Consider the following 16,354-nt stretch of genomic DNA (forward strand, 5'->3'; position numbering starts at 1 on the left):
CCGGGTTGTGGGCTCAATCCCCTGGTTGCAGGCTCGATGCCCAGTGTGGGACGTGCAGGCAGCCCATCAATGACTTTTTAAGAGAATTAGGTGGGAACCCGCCAGCCTACATAACCGCAGTCTTTAACCAGGAGCCACGCCTGGCCTTGTTTGGGACGGCCCTGCCGGCCGCCGCAGGGGACGCCGGGCCTCCTCCTGGCGGGATGCGGGCTGCCAGGCCCCCTGGGTGCCAGGCTGTCCGGAGCCGGGCTCTGCACCCCGAGTCTGCCTCCCGCGCCCCAGGCAGAGGCGAATCCAAAGGGCCTTTCAAAGACCTTGAGACAGGAAAGCGGACGGGCCGGCCATGGCCACTCCACAATCTCATCGCCTCCCGAGTCCTCCACCCGCCGTCGCCAAGTCCCCTGAACCGCGGGGAACCCTCACGTGCCTGTGGGAGGCGGAGAGCGGGGCGTCCACGTGGCCGCCTCAGCTCCTAGCGCAGGGCTGCCTGGCGGGCGGAGCACGGGACCCACCGCCCCCTCCTTAGGTCCCGTGGTCTCGGGGCCACAGGCATGACGCGGGTGAACATCCGCGTGAGGGCGCTTGTCCGAGGCTCAGGGGTCAGCACCCGGACGTTCACGTCAACACTCGGGACAGCGAGGAGCGTGTGCAGCCGGAGGACACAGGAGAGTGAGAGCCGTGCTGCGGTCTCTCCTCCTCTCATCCGTGACCCCCTCTCCCGCCCCCCTGCCCCCCCCAGGCCCCAAAGCCTCGGGCCTGCCCGCCCCCAGCCTGCTCCCTCCGCACCAGCGAACGCCGGCAAATGCCCTTTAATGGAACCCTGTCATTGCTGCCGCGTACACAGTCTCTGAATTAAGGGGCCCGGGCCCCTCTGGGCTGCTCCCCCGCCCCCATGTCGCCGGGACTCTCACGGGACACACACCCAGAGGGACCGGCTCCTGGCAGCAGCAGAGCCAGGCCGGCCTCGGCTTGTGCGGCATCTGGGAGACGGAGGGCCTCAGAGAAGGACGGGCAGGTGGCAGCCCTCACTGCTCACCATCACTCCCACATCTCTCTCCCTCGCCCGCCCTGCCCCCTGCTTCCTTCCTTCTTCTCTCCTGGACCGACCAAGTGCCTGCTGCCCGCGGGCGCTGCACCCGTCCTACACCTGCGGAGAGGGCTGTGCTGGCCTCAGGGAGCGTCTGTCAAGTGGTTGGCAAGGTCTGCCCTCTCTAAACAAGTAAAGCCGATGGAAAAGGTACGTGTTGTACTTGAGGTGCTTACAGAATCACACCCAGGCTCCGAAATAGCATGGAGGGCCCGGCCCGTGTGGCTCAGTGGTTGAGCGTCGACCTATGAACCAGGAGGTCACGGTTCAATTACCCCATCAGGGTACCTGCCTGGGTTTCGGACTTGACCCCCCATGTGGGGCGTGCAGGAGGCAGCTGATCCATGATTCTCTCTCATCATGGGTATTTCTCTCTCTCTCTCCCTTCCTCTCTGAAATAAATAAAAACGTATTTAAAATATATAATAACACGGAGTGACTGTGATCTTGTGTGGCTGAGCCTTGAACTTCGAACCAGTCCCAACAGCACACAGACACCCTGACACCCTGGGAGGGGCCGGGCGCGAGCTCCGAGCTCTAAGTCACAGCCTTGGGGCTGCGTTGAGAGGCCGGGACCTGTGCGTTGGAACAGAGACGGAGGGTGCAACACGCAGCGAACCTGAGGAACGGGGACACTCCCCTCCGTCCCGCTGGGCCAGGTGAGGACCCCCCGGCTGGCACGGCCCTCTCTGCGGGGACAGTGGACCCGCTCTGGAGCCGTCCATACGTGGACGCGAGCACAGAACAACGGAGCCCGGATACACTGTCCGGGATTCGGGCGCGGCCGGAGCGGACGAGGCTGGACACCGAGCGGAGCGCTGTGTGAGCCCCAGCCGGCCCGGCAGCCGCGCCTCCCGGAGAGCACGTGTGGGCGCCACGGACACGCCGGCCTCGCCTGCAGGCGCAGCCCGGGGCTCCCGGCTTCCTCGGGAAACGCTCTCTTTGGAATAAGGACGTTGGGTTACAAAGCGGGGAGTGGCTCACAGAGTGCGATTCACGGAGTCAGTCTCTCCCCACAGACCGGAGCGGCCTGGCCCTCCGAGGGGTGATGGACAGGCCCGGTCCGGTCAGGGCTCCTCGCCCTCCTCCGCGGCCCCGCGGCCCCGCTGGCTGGGGATGGCGGGGAGCACGCGGCTCGTCCGCAGGGGCTCTCCGGACAGAACTGCGGGGAGAGAAGGAGACAGTCAAAGCCGCTTCCCGGAGTCTCGAGGGGGCGGTGGCAGGAGGCCTGAGTGTTATTTCTTGTTTATTTTTTTTAAATGTAGTATTTTTACTGATTTCAGAGAGGAAGGGAGAGGAAGAGGGAGAGAAGCATCAATAATGAGGGAGAACCACTGATCGGCTGCCTCCTGCACGCCCCCTACTGAGGATCAAGCCTGCAACCCAGACACGCGCCCTGGACCAGAATCGAACCCGGGACCCTTGAGTCCGCAGGCCGACGCTCTATCCACGGAGCCAGACCGGCCAGGGCCAAGGTGTTACTTGTTAAGGAGTGAGGGCACGTCTTGGGGAGACGAGACTGCACACCCGGATGTCGGTCAGACGGAGGCTGTTTCTGCTCAGCAGCAAGGTCACCAGGGCAGCCTGACGTTCCTTCGGTGACTGAGTTCTCACCGCAGAAAACGCTCACTGCGCACAGAGCATGTGTGCACGTGTGTGTGCGTGTGTGCATGCGTGTGCATGTCTGCGGGCAAGGGCAGAGGAGTCCGAGCTAAGGAAGAGACCGCGCGCCCTGCTGCTCATATGGGACTTGGGCGGAGCCCGCCCCCCCTCCCTCTCCTTCTGCTGAATGACGGGGGGGTGCCACATCCCGGGTCACTGTGCCCCCCGAGGGTTCGTCGGCTCCCTCCCCACGGTCGGGGCACACGAGGCACAGAGGACATCTCCTCTGGACAACGGTTCTCATCTCATCTCCTTCTCCCAGCAGCGCAGCAGGCCGCCCCGTCCCGGGCTCAGGGGGAGACGGGGGTCCAGAAAGAGGGGGGGCAGCTTCGACTTCACTCACCCCCTGCAGGCCAGAGGAGCGGAGGGCGTGCGTGTGTGCAAGTGTGTGTGCGTGTGCATGTGTGTGCCAAGCGTGTGCATGTGTGTGCGCGTACGTGTGTGTGCCTGGCGCATGTTCTAACTGGGGGCTGGGCTGGGCTGGGGAGAAGGAGGACCTGAGGGCCCGGAAGCACACTGTGGTGGGAGCGGCTGCCCGCAGCCCGGCGCGGGGCTCCTGGCGCGGCTCTTCCCCGCGGAAGGCTGCGGAGCGAGACCTCAGTCTGCCCGTCCGCACAAGGGGAGCAGCGTGAGCCTGCCCAGACCTGCGTGTCGGGCGTGTGGCCCGGAATCGGCTTTAGAAGAGGCGCCCCAGGTGGCACCTGCAAACACAAGCGCGCAGGTCCCTGGCGGGAGGGAGCCGGTGGGTATTTGTATTGTGGGACGTTCTGTGTCAAACAGAACAGGAAGCGGCCACGGCCACGCAGTCCCGGGGGCGGGCCTGGACGCAGGGCAGACACGCATCACAGGAGGCACAGGGGCCGCCCCGGGAGCAGGATGTCCCGCCTTCTTCCGCACACACACGGCCGTGACAGCCGCACCGACGGCAAGGTGGGCGCCGGCCTTCCGAGTCCCAGCGGAACGCCCGAGGGAGGGAGCAGCCGCTGCCCAGCGGACAGGCTGTGAGGACCACTCTGTCCCCGTCCCCGCCCCCGCTCACTTCAAAACGAAAGGAAGCAGACACCACGTTCAGCTGCGCCCGGACGTGGCGGCACTGGCGGGAGGCGGGAGGCAGGGGGCGGGGGCGGGACACTTACATTTCCGGTCGGCCAGGGGGGCCAGGCTGGTCCGGGCGAAGGGCACGTCCCTGATCTCGGGTCTGTCTGGGGAGCGATGCGGGAAACCTGGTCCTGGGGACAAACATACTTGCATCAGTCACTTAGGACTCAACCGATTGCCAGTTAGAGAATCAGAGGATAAGAGAACCATCAACACTGTTAGAGGCCTCACAAGTAAGATGCTAACAACAACAACAACAACAACAACATAATAATAATAATAACAGCCACACGTGACTGAATTTCTGTCGTATGCTAGTCACTGTTTGAATGAAAGGAAAAGGTACCAAAAGTCACTTCGGGAGTGAACGAGTTTAAATGAATTTTGTGAGCAGGCACGCTGGCCACCACACGAGACAACGTAAATGTCAGGGCATGCGCCAGGGGGACCGTGTCCGCGAGCCCAGTGGCCGGCGGCCGGGCCAGCGCGGAGCAGGCCACCTGACGAAGGTGGAACGCGCCCCAGCTCCCTGGGGGCCGCCTGCCCTCCTGTGTTTGTTCCTGAGGCCCCGGGAGGTCAAACAGCTGCAAAGCCACGATCGACAAGAAAAACAAACAACGAAAACCTTCCCGAGTGGATCCCCGTCAAACCCGCATTGGCTCCTTTGTCACGAACATTTGAGCAGAAGTTTGCAAAACCAAGACCCAAGATAATGGCGATTCTGGATCCTGTGAACGAAGCCCTGACTATGGTTAGAAAGTGGGCTCGGTACTGGGCGTGACCTCCTGCTGTCACCCCGACAACTCCTCCCCCCCCCCCCCCCCCCCGTGAGGCAGCCGCTGTCGTCATCACCACCACACACTGTCCTCGGGGAGTCCTCACAGCGCTCGAGGTCACCCCTGGAAAGGACAGAGCCGCTGGGGGAGAGCTAGAGGGTGGGGCGGGGGTGGGTGAGAGGGAGCAGGTCATTGACCCCTCGGGCGGGTGGGGCAGGGCGGGGCGGCCCGCTGGGAAGGCAGGCCTCCGGGAGGGCTCCGCGGTGGGGAGGGACAGGGTCCGGAACGCGGTCCTAGAACGAGGAGGCAGGAGGGGTTCCCGCTCACAGGGAGGAACTGAGTGAAGGAGGAGAATCATCATGAAAACACGGAGAGAAATCCGCGCGTGTCTGCTGCGTGGTGGGAGCTCCTGAGTGAGAGCCCAGAGGAGGCAGGGCCGGAGGGCTCACAGCGCATTCGGAAGAGACGGGTCATCGGGCCCAGGAGGCTGCGGCATCACAGAGGCGGGCGGCTCTGAGAGCACCCTGGCCGGGGTGGCTCAGTGGATAGCGCGTCGGCCTGCAGGCTGAAGGGTCCCGGGTTCCACTCCGGTCAAAGCACACGGCCAGGCTGTGGGCTCGATCCCCAGTGTGGGGCATGCAGGAGGCACCGATCCAGGACTCTCATCATGGATGCCTCTCTCTCTCTCTCTCCTCTTCCTCTCTGAAATCAATAAAAATATATATTTTTAAAAAGTGTCTGAGAGCCTATAGACCTCACATCCTCGCCAGCTCTGTGACCTGGGGCAGAAGGCCAACCTCTCTCTGCCTCCCTGTTTATCTCTAGAACGAGGTGAAACTCCTCCTGCGGCTGCTGAGGGGGAAGGACTAGCTCCTGCCCAGAGGAGGCTGAGCAGGGGGAGGCTGAGTAAGGAGGAGGCTGAGCAGGGGGGAGGCTGAAGAGGGGGGAGGCTGAGCAGGGAGGAGGCTGAGCAGGGGGGAGGCTGAAGAGGGGGGAGGCTGAGCAGGGAGGAGGCTGAGCAGGGGGAGGCTCAGCAAGGTGGAGCGTCTTTTATGATGAGCAGTAAGCACGAGTCACAACTCCTAGGGAGGTTAGAGGTTAGAGGTCAGAGGTCAGGGGGATTTTTACTTCACCTGAGTTTTGAGCTGGTTTTTCAAGGATCGTAGGAATCTGTCAAGCACACGGCTGCAGAAGGTAAAAGGAACACGCATGCAGGTGTCACAGAGTGGGAAGGCGGGCTGTGGGGGAACCGGGAGACCTTGAAGAAACTGGGGGGAGGGGAGGGCTCGGCAGGCCCAGTGGCTGAGAAGGGGAGGGAGGCCAGAGCTGGGGGCCACACCGTCCAGGAGACAGCCCAGTGGGTTACACTGAGGGGCGCAGGTCAGACCTGCACGGTGGCTTCAGAGCCCTTAGCCAGTGGAGACGCTGCCTCTTGGTAAATTAGGGGACAGGCGCCTGGTAGCCATTCACGGCGCAGTGAGTGACGGACGGAGGGCCTTCCCACGAGACGCCCGTGATCTCGGGCCTGGACAGGAGGCGGACGTCACTGTGCGGTCAGACGCAGATCCGTGTCCCTGAGCGCTCAGGTGCCGCTGCAGGTCCCGGGAGCCTTCTCCTCATCGCGACTCAGTGCCCAGAATGGCTGCTAGTCAGCAGCCTCCGAAACCCGGGTGGAAACGTAAATGCCCCGACGCAGGCTCACTGACTTAGGGTTCCCTTGGAGACTTCGGCTTCTCCTCTGCTACTCTGCCATTCAACCCAGGACTTTGCTAGTGACTTCAGTGGAAAAATGAAGCAAATCCTCAAACCAAGTTTATTGAATTTCCTTTTCCCTCAAATAATATCAGAAGCTTTAGAAGGCACACGGAACAGAATCCTAGTTCTCTAGCCAACGCCTGCCCCCTCTTCTCTTTTAGAAACAAAAATCCAATTTTGGACGGCGAGTCACATGACCAGCTAAAGATGACAATTCCCCGCCTCCCTTGCAGCTACGTGTGACCATGTGACTACAATTCCCCACCTCCCTGGCAGCTAGGTGTGACCATGTGACTACAATTCCCTGCCTCCCTTGCAGCTAGGTGTGACCATGTGACTACAATTCCCCGCCTCCCTGGCAGCTAGGTGTGACCATGTGACTACAATTCCCCGCCTCCCTTGCAGCTAGGTGTGACCATGCGACTCAAGGTCTGACTACTGAGACGTAAGCAGATGTGTGGGACTTAACGGAAGATGACGTCTGCGTGGGAGCTGAGTCATCTGGAAACATCCTCCTCGTCCCTTCCCCCACTTCCTTCCTCCCGGGAAATGCTCTGAGGGACAGAACAAAAATGAACGACACGGATGATGTTGAGGATGAGGGCGGAGCGAGTGGTGGCCTGTCGCTGACATGTGGGGCCCTGAACCGTAGGAGTGTGACCGCATTCCCTTCTGCAGTGAACACACAAGGCGTGGTCACGCTCAGGTCTGCAATGGGGACGGACCGTCTGATCTGAAAACAGTCACCCAGCCCGGTCCCCGTGGCTCCGTGGTGGAGCGTCGACCTATGAACCAGGAGGTCACGGTTTGATTCCTGGTCAGGGCACAGGCTGGGCTGTGGGCTAAATCCCCAGTAGGGGGCGTGCAGGAGGCAGCCGATCCAGGATTCTCTCTCATTTTTGATGTTTCTATCTCTCTCCCTCTCCCTTCCTCTCTGAAATAAAAAAAAGAAAGAAAGAAAGAAAACAGTCACACAGCCGAAACCGGTTTGGCTCAGTGGATAGAGCGTCGGCCTGCAGACTGAAGGGTCCCAGGTTCGATTCTGGTCAAGGGCATGTACCTTGGTTGCGGGCACATACCCAGTAGGGGGTGTGCAAGAGGCAGCTGATCGATGTTTCTCTCTCATCGATGTTCCTGACTCTCTATCCCTCTCTCCTCCTCTCTGTAAAACATCAATAAAATATATTAAAAAAAAAAAAAGGAAACAGTCACACAAACAAATCAACCCCTCAGGGAACGTCCCCACCCCGCGGCTACGAGTCCTCGTCCTCGCGAGTGGAGAAGAGAGACTTTCCCGCTCTGAGACCCGGCTCCACGGCTGCGGGAAGAGGAGACGCGTGCTTTCACTCAGACTTGCTCTGGGGGGAGGGGAGGTAAAAAGCAGAAGGTCTCGCAGCCTGGACACCTCGAATCCGGGGCCTCAGGAAGGAGGGTGACTGGTGGCCCACGTGGCTCTGGCCCCGCCCTCCAGGCTGCGTCGCCTGGTTCCTCAGCAGAACCTGAGACAGGTCCCCGCGCTGCCAGGACCAGGAAGAGGGAGCCGACCCACCTGCTGAGGGAGTAGGCAGATGAGGCAGGTGTGGAGGCCCCGGGACGTCCTGGTGTCGGGACCTGCCGGGGAGCAACCTGTCCAGCAGCTTCTCGGCGGGGGGCCCCGGCCACACCCTGGGGAGCCCCTGGCTGGAGTCGCCTCTCCAGGGGTCGGGCGGTGCCTGGCCGCCGGGCCTGTGGCTCAGTGAGTCCCGCTCGCCGCAGCTTTGCTGAGATCTGGGGGCCGCGTGGGGGGCCGTCCGCAGGTGGCTGCCCGGCGTGATGGGCGGGAGGCTCTGCGCTCTGAGGGGCGGGAGCCCCGGCCGGGCTGGCGGCCTCTGCTCGGGCAGGGGGTGCGCGCAGCCCCCCGAGCTCCTCTGGTTCGCGTCCGCCCTGGGCCCCTGCTCCGGGCAGCCGGCCTCCGCGGTGCCGTCGAAGGTGGCGATGATGTCGTCGACGCCCGAGGAGAGCTCCCCGGGGTCCTCGGGCGCGGCCCGCTGCCCCTCCTTCCGGCCTCTGCCCAGGATCTGACGGAGCACGCGGCCTCGGCCCTCCTTCCGCGAGGGCCGGCCGCTCGGGGCGGGCAGGGCCCGAACCGGCTCTGCTCTGTGCAACGACAGGGAAGATGGAGGTCAGGAGGGGCAGGCGGCGCCTCTCCCGCCCCGTCCAGCCTGCCTGGGGGACATCCCGGACCTCGGGGGACCCCCCAGAGCCCCGAGCCCGCCTCCAGGGCAGCGGTTCCAACGTGGGCGCCGGGGGGTTCTCAGCACACCAGGCCTGCTGTCAGGCGCACCGGCCTCGGCTCCCTAGCCCAGTGGTCGGCAAACTCATTAGTCCACAGAGCCAAATGTCAACAGTACAACGACTGAAATTTCTTTGGAGAGCCAAATTTTTTAAACTTAAACTTCTTCTAACGCCACTTCTTCAAAATAGACTCGCCCAGGCCGTGGTATTTTGTGGAAGAGCCACACTCAAGGGGCCAAAGAGCCGCGTGTGGCTCGCGAGCCGCGGTTTGCCAACCACGGGCCTAGGTTGTCAGATAACACGCGGCAGCAACACCCGCCTGGTGCGAACGCGTCAGAGTGATGCCCGTGTTCCTGTCAGGCCGACGGGAAGCTCGTTTTGGGGTGTGCGCAGTGTTAGGGGCCCTTGGCATCTGCGTGAGGGAGAACGGGAACGCGCTGCTCCGCAGAAGTGCGTCCTGGAGGCGTCCGACCTCCGTCAGACGCGTCTTAGCGGCAGCCTCTCGCTCCCGGAGCCGGAGCCGGAGCCGTCCTGGCACAGTTTCCCCTCCGTCGTCCGTCCACCAGGGACACGGAGCTGACTCCGCCCCAAGTGCCCTGCTCTCCCCTCTCGGGGCGGGTGGGCATCGGCGGGGGCGGGCTCCTGTCAGAGCTGAAGGCCCAGGCGAGCTCCTGGCAGCTGCCCCGTGGGCGGGCGGGGCCGAGGGGCTGTGGTCCCGGGTGTCAGGGGCCCGGCGGCCTGGGCAGAGCCGGGCACTGTCGGCTCCCGGCGGCTGCCAGTGGGCGCTGCGTGCGTGTCTGCTTCCCTTCCCGTCCTACTGAACTTCCCGCTGGGAATCCTGGGTAACCACGTGCACGGAGGACACCGGGAAGGCGCGGCCGGGCGGGGGCTGCAGAGAGGAAGCGTGAAGGCCGCGTGGGCGTGGGGGAACGTGAGCGCCAGGCGCGCGGCCGTCCCCGGGAGGGAAGGTCAGCCCAGGCCGGGCCCTCGGCGGTGCTTCCCGCCGCCTGTTCTGCTTTTGCGCCTCGGAAAGTTCGGTGCTTCTCTGCGGAGGCCACGGCGGACCGGCTGCTTCCTGTGGGCGCGTGGACGGGCAGCCTGACCAGGCACGGGCCCCGAGAGCCAGACTGCAGCCCTCTCTCTCTTTAAAAATACACACGAGGGGCCAGATGATGATGATCTCTGAACGCATAGTAATCTGGCCACTCAGCGTGTGCGTGTATGTGTGTGTGTGTGTGTGTGTGTGTGTGTGTGTGTATTAGAGGCCCGGTGCATGAATTCGTGCATGGGTGGGGTCTGGCCAGCCTGGCCAGGGGGAGGGGACATGGGCGGTTGGCCGGCCTGCCTGCTGGTCGAACTCCTGGTGAGGGGACAATTTGCATATTAGCCTTTTATTATAGAGGAAACACTGAGTGGGCAGATTATTATGCGTTCAGAGATCATCATCATCTGGCCACTCAGTGTATATTTCTATTGATTTCAGAGGGCAGGGGGAGGGAGAGAGAGAGAGAAACGTCAATGATGAGAGAGAATCATGCATCGGCTGCCTCCTGCATGCCCATTAGGGACCAAGCCCACAACCGGGCAGGTGCCCTTGACCGGACTCAAACCCAGGGCCCTCCAGTCTGCAGGCTGACGTTCTACCCACTGGGCAACACCAGCCAGGACTCTCTAGAGCAGTGGTTCTCAACCTTCCTAATGCTGCGACCCTTTAATACAGTTCCTCATGCTGTGGTGACCCCCAACCATAAAATTCGTTGCTACTTCGTAACTGTAATTTTGCTACTGTTATGGATCGTCATGTAAATATCTGATATGCAGGATGTCTTAGGCGACCCCTGTGAAAGGGGTCGCGACCCACAGGCTGAGAACCGCTGCTCTGAGTGAGACGCTGGGACCTGGGTGGGAAGCGTCCCTTGCTCCGGCTGCAGGCAGCCAGGGCTCTGCAGGTCACACGGCGCACACTGGAACCTCTGTCCCCTGAATGCGTTCCGTCTTCCTTCCTTCACCTTCTCCGAGGCTTTTTGAAAAACTGAATACAACTTCCGGACGCCTGGCAGGCCCAGACGGAACCCGGGGCTGTGAGAATGTTCTCAAGTTCCTTCAGGGAACATGTCCCTGTGCTGATGAGGCTGCGTCAGCATGTCCCACAGCCGCCGCCTCCTGCCGCCCGCTGGGACGGAGGCCCTGGGTGTCCACGTGTGGCCCCGAGCCCGAGGGAGGGGTCCTGGCAGTCCTTGGGGCGGGGCATGGGGTTAAAATGATATTCATACTGGTATCAGGAGCCCGGCTGGCACAGCTCCGTGGCTGAGCATCGACCTGTGAACCAGGAGGTCAGGGTTCGATTCCCGTCAGGGCACCTGCCCCGTTATGGGCCCGATCCCCAGTGGGGGGTGTGCAGGAGGCAGCCGATCCATGACTCTCTCTCATCATGGATGTTGCTATCTCTCCCTCTCCCTTCCTCTCTGAAATCAGTAAAAAAATATTTTAAAAAGTAGTATCAAGAAGTGATTGTGTTTTTCACCGGCTGCTCTTTGCGCCACGGGAGCAGGGGAGATGGTGGCTGAAACGTGGGTCCGTGGCGCGAACCAAGACGTCGGCGTCGAAGGGCCTGCACGGCCAAGATCGCCATTGACCTCGCCCGTGCCCGGGAGGGTGACTGTCATCGAGCAGCGACCCGTGCGTGGGCCTTTCTGACAGACAGGAAGTGCCCATGAGCAAGCCTGCCACAGACTCGGGGTGACCGCGTCTGAGGGGAAGCCCTGGTGGCTGAGCCAGGCGCTTTGTGGATGCCGTTTTGTGACTGACAGGCACACGCGCTCTCCGGAGAGACCTCCGCAGGAGCGCGCTCGGACACGAGCAGCGAGCCTGTCACTCAAGGTCAGCAATCGGCGGTCACCGCTGCCACGGACAAGGCCCAGCTTCCACGCAAAATCGGGCTTTCGGGAACCGTGACGGCCGCTTCCGGACACAGGACAGCGTTCCCGACGGTCCCCGGGCTGATGCCAACAAGCGCGATGTCTGAAAACACTGTCACGCGTGAACGTTTACACGGAACGTTACTGATGTCAGAGGAGAGGAGGAGGGGGGCGAGGGCCGTGCTCACCTGGCCCCGCCGCGGGAGAGGAGCCGCACGCAGGCCGCGTGGCCGCAGTGCAGCGCGTAGGCCAGCGGCGCGCTCTCGTTGATGTCCCGCAGGCTGCTGTCCACGCCCAGGTCCAGCAGGGACCGCACGCACTCCGCCTTCCCGGCCGCCGCCGCCCAGTGCAGGGGTGTCCTGGACCGCGGGAGGGAACGGCACAGGGTGAGCGGGAGCGGGACGGGCGGCGGCGGGAAGGCGTGTTGCTCGCTGGCGAGGGTGACGGTGCTGGTCGGGGGGGGGGGGGGGGGGGGGGGGGGACTCTCCTAGCCTGAGCGCTCCCGGCCCCGCCCTCCTGAGAACGGCCTAGAAGGGGAAGTTGTGGCTCAGAGAGGACCCGTTCTTGTCAATCACACGGGGGGGGGGGGGACTTTTCCGTGGGTTTTAGAGAGCGTGGGGGGGGGGGGACCGAGAGGAGCCACTGGGAGCTGGGGCGCCGGCTCCTCCCGCCTCCCGCTCCTCCCACAGCACGTTCCCCGGGGGAAGGGAAGGACCGCGGGTGCTTAAAGCACCGAAACGGGCGTTCTGAAAAACCCGCCGTAAACAGGCCGTGTCCCCGCGAAGGGCAGCCGCGGCGGAGAACGGCGGTGCCAGGGCGGGTGCCGAGCCGGGCAGGAACTGCAGCCCCCGACGGCCCGATCCGCGCCCGCCGCCCGGGAAAGGCCCGGCTCAGCGAGGGAGACGCGTCCTAACAGAATCGCCCTCGGCCACCTCCGCGCTGAGGCGCGTCTGAGCGTCTCCAGAGGCGCCCCCCAGGGACTCGGGGTCTCACGTCCAAACTCAGCACCAGCGCTCGCTTTGCGCTCCGTGGGAGGGTGAAGGCCATACGTCACGTATGACCCTCGCCCTTCCTCCCAAGGTCCTCGTTGGGGTGTGCTGTCCGTGTTCACTGAGCCCCCGCCCCCACGGAGCCGAGCTGAGCCCCGCGGCGGGGAGGGCGCCTGCAGGACGGCTCCGCTTGGGGGCCCGCTCCCGGTCCCCCAGACACCTCTCTAACGTGTGTGTGTGTGTGTGTGTGTGTGTGTGTGTAACAGGTCCCGTCTGGTTCTGAACACAGAGCTCTGTCCGGGGTGCACCGTGCTGCCCTGAGGACAGAACCCGGGAGGAAGCAAACACAAACTCCCGTCGGAACGCGCTCACCGGCAGGAAGCTGACAGGCAGCGCCTCTGGGACACGAGGGCGCCCAGCCAACGGGGAACACGTTACAGCGCACCCTCCGTGTCGCCCTCCACACGCCCCTTCCTGCCCCGAGAGCAGTTCGCGTTGTCCCTGCCACGTGTGACCGTGCTGGCAGGAGAGGGGGCCCAGCACACGTGTGACCGTGGCCGGCAGGAGGGGGGGTCCAGCACACGTATGACCGTGGCCGGCAGGAGAGGGGGTCCAGCACACGTATGACCGTGGCCGGCAGGAGAGGGGGTCCAGCACACGTATGACCGTGGCCGCCAGGACAGGTGGTCCCAGCACACGTATGACCGTGGCTGGCAGGAGAGGGGGTCCCAGCACACATATGACCATGGCTGGCAGGAGAGGGGGTCCCAGCACACGTATGACCGTGGCTGGCAGGAGAGGTGTCCCAGCACACGTATGACCATGGCTGGAGGGACATGTGGTCCCAGCACATGTATGACCATGACTGACAGGAGAGGGGGCCCAGCACACGTATGACCGTGGCTGGCAGGACAAGTGGTCCCAGCACACGTATGACCGTGGCTGGCAGGACAGGTGGTCCCAGCACACATATGACTGTGGCTGGCAGGAGAGGGGGTCCAGCACACGTATGACTGTGGCTGGCAGGACAGGTGGTCCCAGCACACATATGACCGTGGCCGGCAGGAGAGGGGGTCCCAGCACACGTATGACCGTGGCTGACAGGACAGGTGGTCCCAGCACATGTATGACCGTGGCCAGCAGGACAGGCGGTCCAGCACACGCATGACCGTGGCCGGCAGGAGGGGTCAGGCGGGTCGCCCTGGCCGTGCCTGTGTGGAGGTGGCGGCTCCAGCCCCTCAGCCCCGGTACCTGTCGTCCACGTCCAGAGCCTGCAGGTTGCACTCGGGGACGCGGGCCAGTTCCGTGATGATGTCGCTGAAGCCCGCGGCCGCGGCCATGTGCACGCACGTCTTCCCGCTCTCGTCGTCACAGTTGATGATGGAGGGGCCCTGGTGGTGGCTCAGGATGATGGAGCACAGCAGTCTGTTCCCGCTCTGGGGGGGCAGAGGCTCCTGTGGGTCCCCCCCTGTGGGTCCCCCCTGTGGGTCCCCCCGCCTGCGTGCCTCCCCCCTGTGGGTCTCCCCCCTGTGGGTCTCCCCCCTGTGGGTCTCCCTGCCTGTGGGTCCCCCCCTGTGGGTCTCCCCCCTGTGGGTCTCCCCCCTGTGGGTCCCCCCCTGTGGGTCCCCCCTGTGGGTCCCCCCCTGTGGGTCTCCCCCCTGTGGGTCCCCCCCTGTGGGTCTCCCCCCTGTGGGTCTCCCCCCCTGTGGGTCCCCCCCCGTGGGTCCCCCCTGTGGGTCTCCCCCTGTGGGTCTCCCCCTGTGGGTCCCCCCCTGTGGGTCTCCCCCCTGTGGGTCTCCCTGCCTGTGGGTCCCCCCCTGTGGGTCTCCCCCCTGTGGGTCCCCCCCTGTGGGTCTCCCCCCCTGTGGGTCCCCCCCCTGTGGGTCTCCCCCCTGTGGGTCTCCCCCTGTGGGTCTCCCCCTGTGGGTCTCCCCGCTGTGGGTCTCTCTGCTGTGGGTCTCCCCGCTGTGGGTCTCCCGCTGTGGGTCTCCCCCTGTGGGTCTCCCCGCTGTGGGTCTCCCCCTGTGGGTCTCCCCCTGTGGGTCTCCCCCCTGTGGGTCTCCCCCTGTGGGTCTCCCCGCTGTGGGTCTCCCCTCTGTGGGTCTCCCCCCTGTGGGTCTCCCCCTGTGGGTCTCCCCTCTGTGGGTCTCCCCCTGTGGGTCTCCCCCTGTGGGTCTCCCCTCCTGTGGGTCTCCCCCTGTGGGTCTCCCCCCCTGTGGGTCTCCCCCTGTGGGTCTCCCCCTGTGGGTCTCCCCCCCTGTGGGTCTCCCCCTGTGGGTCTCCCCTGTGGGTCTCCCCCCTGTGGGTCTCCCCCCTGTGGGTCCCCCCTGTGGGTCTCCCCCCTGTGGGTCTCCCCCCTGTGGGTCTCCCCCTGTGGGTCTCCCCGCTGTGGGTCTCCCCTCTGTGGGTCTCCCCCCTGTGGGTCTCCCCCTGTGGGTCTCCCCTCTGTGGGTCTCCCCCTGTGGGTCTCCCCCTGTGGGTCTCCCCTCCTGTGGGTCTCCCCCTGTGGGTCTCCCCCCCTGTGGGTCTCCCCCCTGTGGGTCCCCCCCTGTGGGTCCCCCCCCTGTGGGTCCCCCCCTGTGGGTCTCCCCCTGTGGGTCTCCCCCCTGTGGGTCTCCCCCTGTGGGTCTCCCCCTGTGGGTCTCCCCGCTGTGGGTCTCCCCTCTGTGGGTCTCCCCCCTGTGGGTCTCCCCCTGTGGGTCCCCCCTCCTGTGGGTCTCCCCTGTGGGTCTCCCCCTGTGGGTCTCCCCTCTGTGGGTCTCCCCCTGTGGGTCTCCCCCTGTGGGTCTCCCCCCCTGTGGGTCTCCCCCCCTGTGGGTCTCCCCCCCTGTGGGTCTCTCCCCCTGTGGGTCTCCCCCTGTGGGTCTCTCCCCCTGTGGGTCTCCCCCTGTGGGTCTCCCCCCCTGTGGGTCTCCCCTGTGGGTCTCCCCCTGTGGGTCTCCCCCTGTGGGTCTCTCCCCCTGTGGGTCTCCCCCTGTGGGTCTCCCCCCCTGTGGGTCTCTCCCCCTGTGGGTCCCCCCTCCTGTGGGTCTCCCCCTGTGGGTCTCCCCCCCTGTGGGTCTCCCCTGTGGGTCTCCCCCTGTGGGTCTCCCCCTGTGGGTCTCTCCCCCTGTGGGTCTCCCCCTGTGGGTCTCCCCCCCTGTGGGTCTCTCCCCCTGTGGGTCCCCCCTCCTGTGGGTCTCCCCCTGTGGGTCTCCCCGCTGTGGGTCTCCCCCTGTGGGTCTCCCCCTGTGGGTCTCCCCCCCTGTGGGTCTCCCCTGTGGGTCTCCCCCTGTGGGTCTCCCCCTGTGGGTCTCTCCCCCTGTGGGTCTCCCCCTGTGGGTCTCCCCCCCTGTGGGTCTCTCCCCCTGTGGGTCCCCCCTCCTGTGGGTCTCCCCCTGTGGGTCTCCCCGCTGTGGGTCTCCCCCTGTGGGTCTCCCCCTGTGGGTCTCCCCCCCTGTGGGTCTCCCCTGTGGGTCTCCCCCTGTGGGTCTCCCCCTGTGGGTCTCTCCCCCTGTGGGTCTCCCCCTGTGGGTCTCCCCCCCTGTGGGTCTCTCCCCCTGTGGGTCCCCCCTCCTGTGGGTCTCCCCGCTGTGGGTCTCCCCTGTGGGTCTCCCCCTGTGGGTCTCCCCCTGTGGGTCTCTCCCCCTGTGGGTCTCCCCCTGTGGGTCTCCCCCTGTGGGTCTCCCCCTGTGGGTCTCCCTCCTGTGGGTCTCTCCCCCTGTGGGTCTCTCCCCCTGTGGGTCTCCCCCCTCCTGTGGGTCTCCCCCTGTGGGTCTCCCTCCTGTGGGTCTCCCCGCTGTGGGTCTCCCCGCT

General features: G+C 64.7%; 1 protein-coding gene across 1 annotated transcript in view; it reads right to left on the minus strand.

Moving 5' to 3' along the window:
* Window positions 1–2,154: 2,154 nt before the first annotated feature.
* Window positions 2,155–16,354, minus strand: part of LOC307115204 (ankyrin repeat domain-containing protein 55-like) — a gene marked incomplete at both ends in the record, with an annotated part of 44,924 nt that continues 30,724 nt past the window's right edge. Inside the window, 5 exons of the mRNA XM_079798291.1 lie at window positions 2,155–2,249; window positions 3,886–3,978; window positions 7,928–8,514; window positions 11,759–11,929; window positions 13,811–13,995. Of these exons, the coding sequence (XP_079654417.1) occupies window positions 2,155–2,249; window positions 3,886–3,978; window positions 7,928–8,514; window positions 11,759–11,929; window positions 13,811–13,995 (1,131 nt within the window). The remainder of the gene's footprint in view (window positions 2,250–3,885; window positions 3,979–7,927; window positions 8,515–11,758; window positions 11,930–13,810; window positions 13,996–16,354) is intronic.

This window comes from Cnephaeus nilssonii (assembly GCF_951640355.1).
Source record: "Cnephaeus nilssonii genome assembly, chromosome: 2".
NCBI classification, from domain to species: domain Eukaryota; kingdom Metazoa; phylum Chordata; class Mammalia; order Chiroptera; family Vespertilionidae; genus Cnephaeus; species Cnephaeus nilssonii.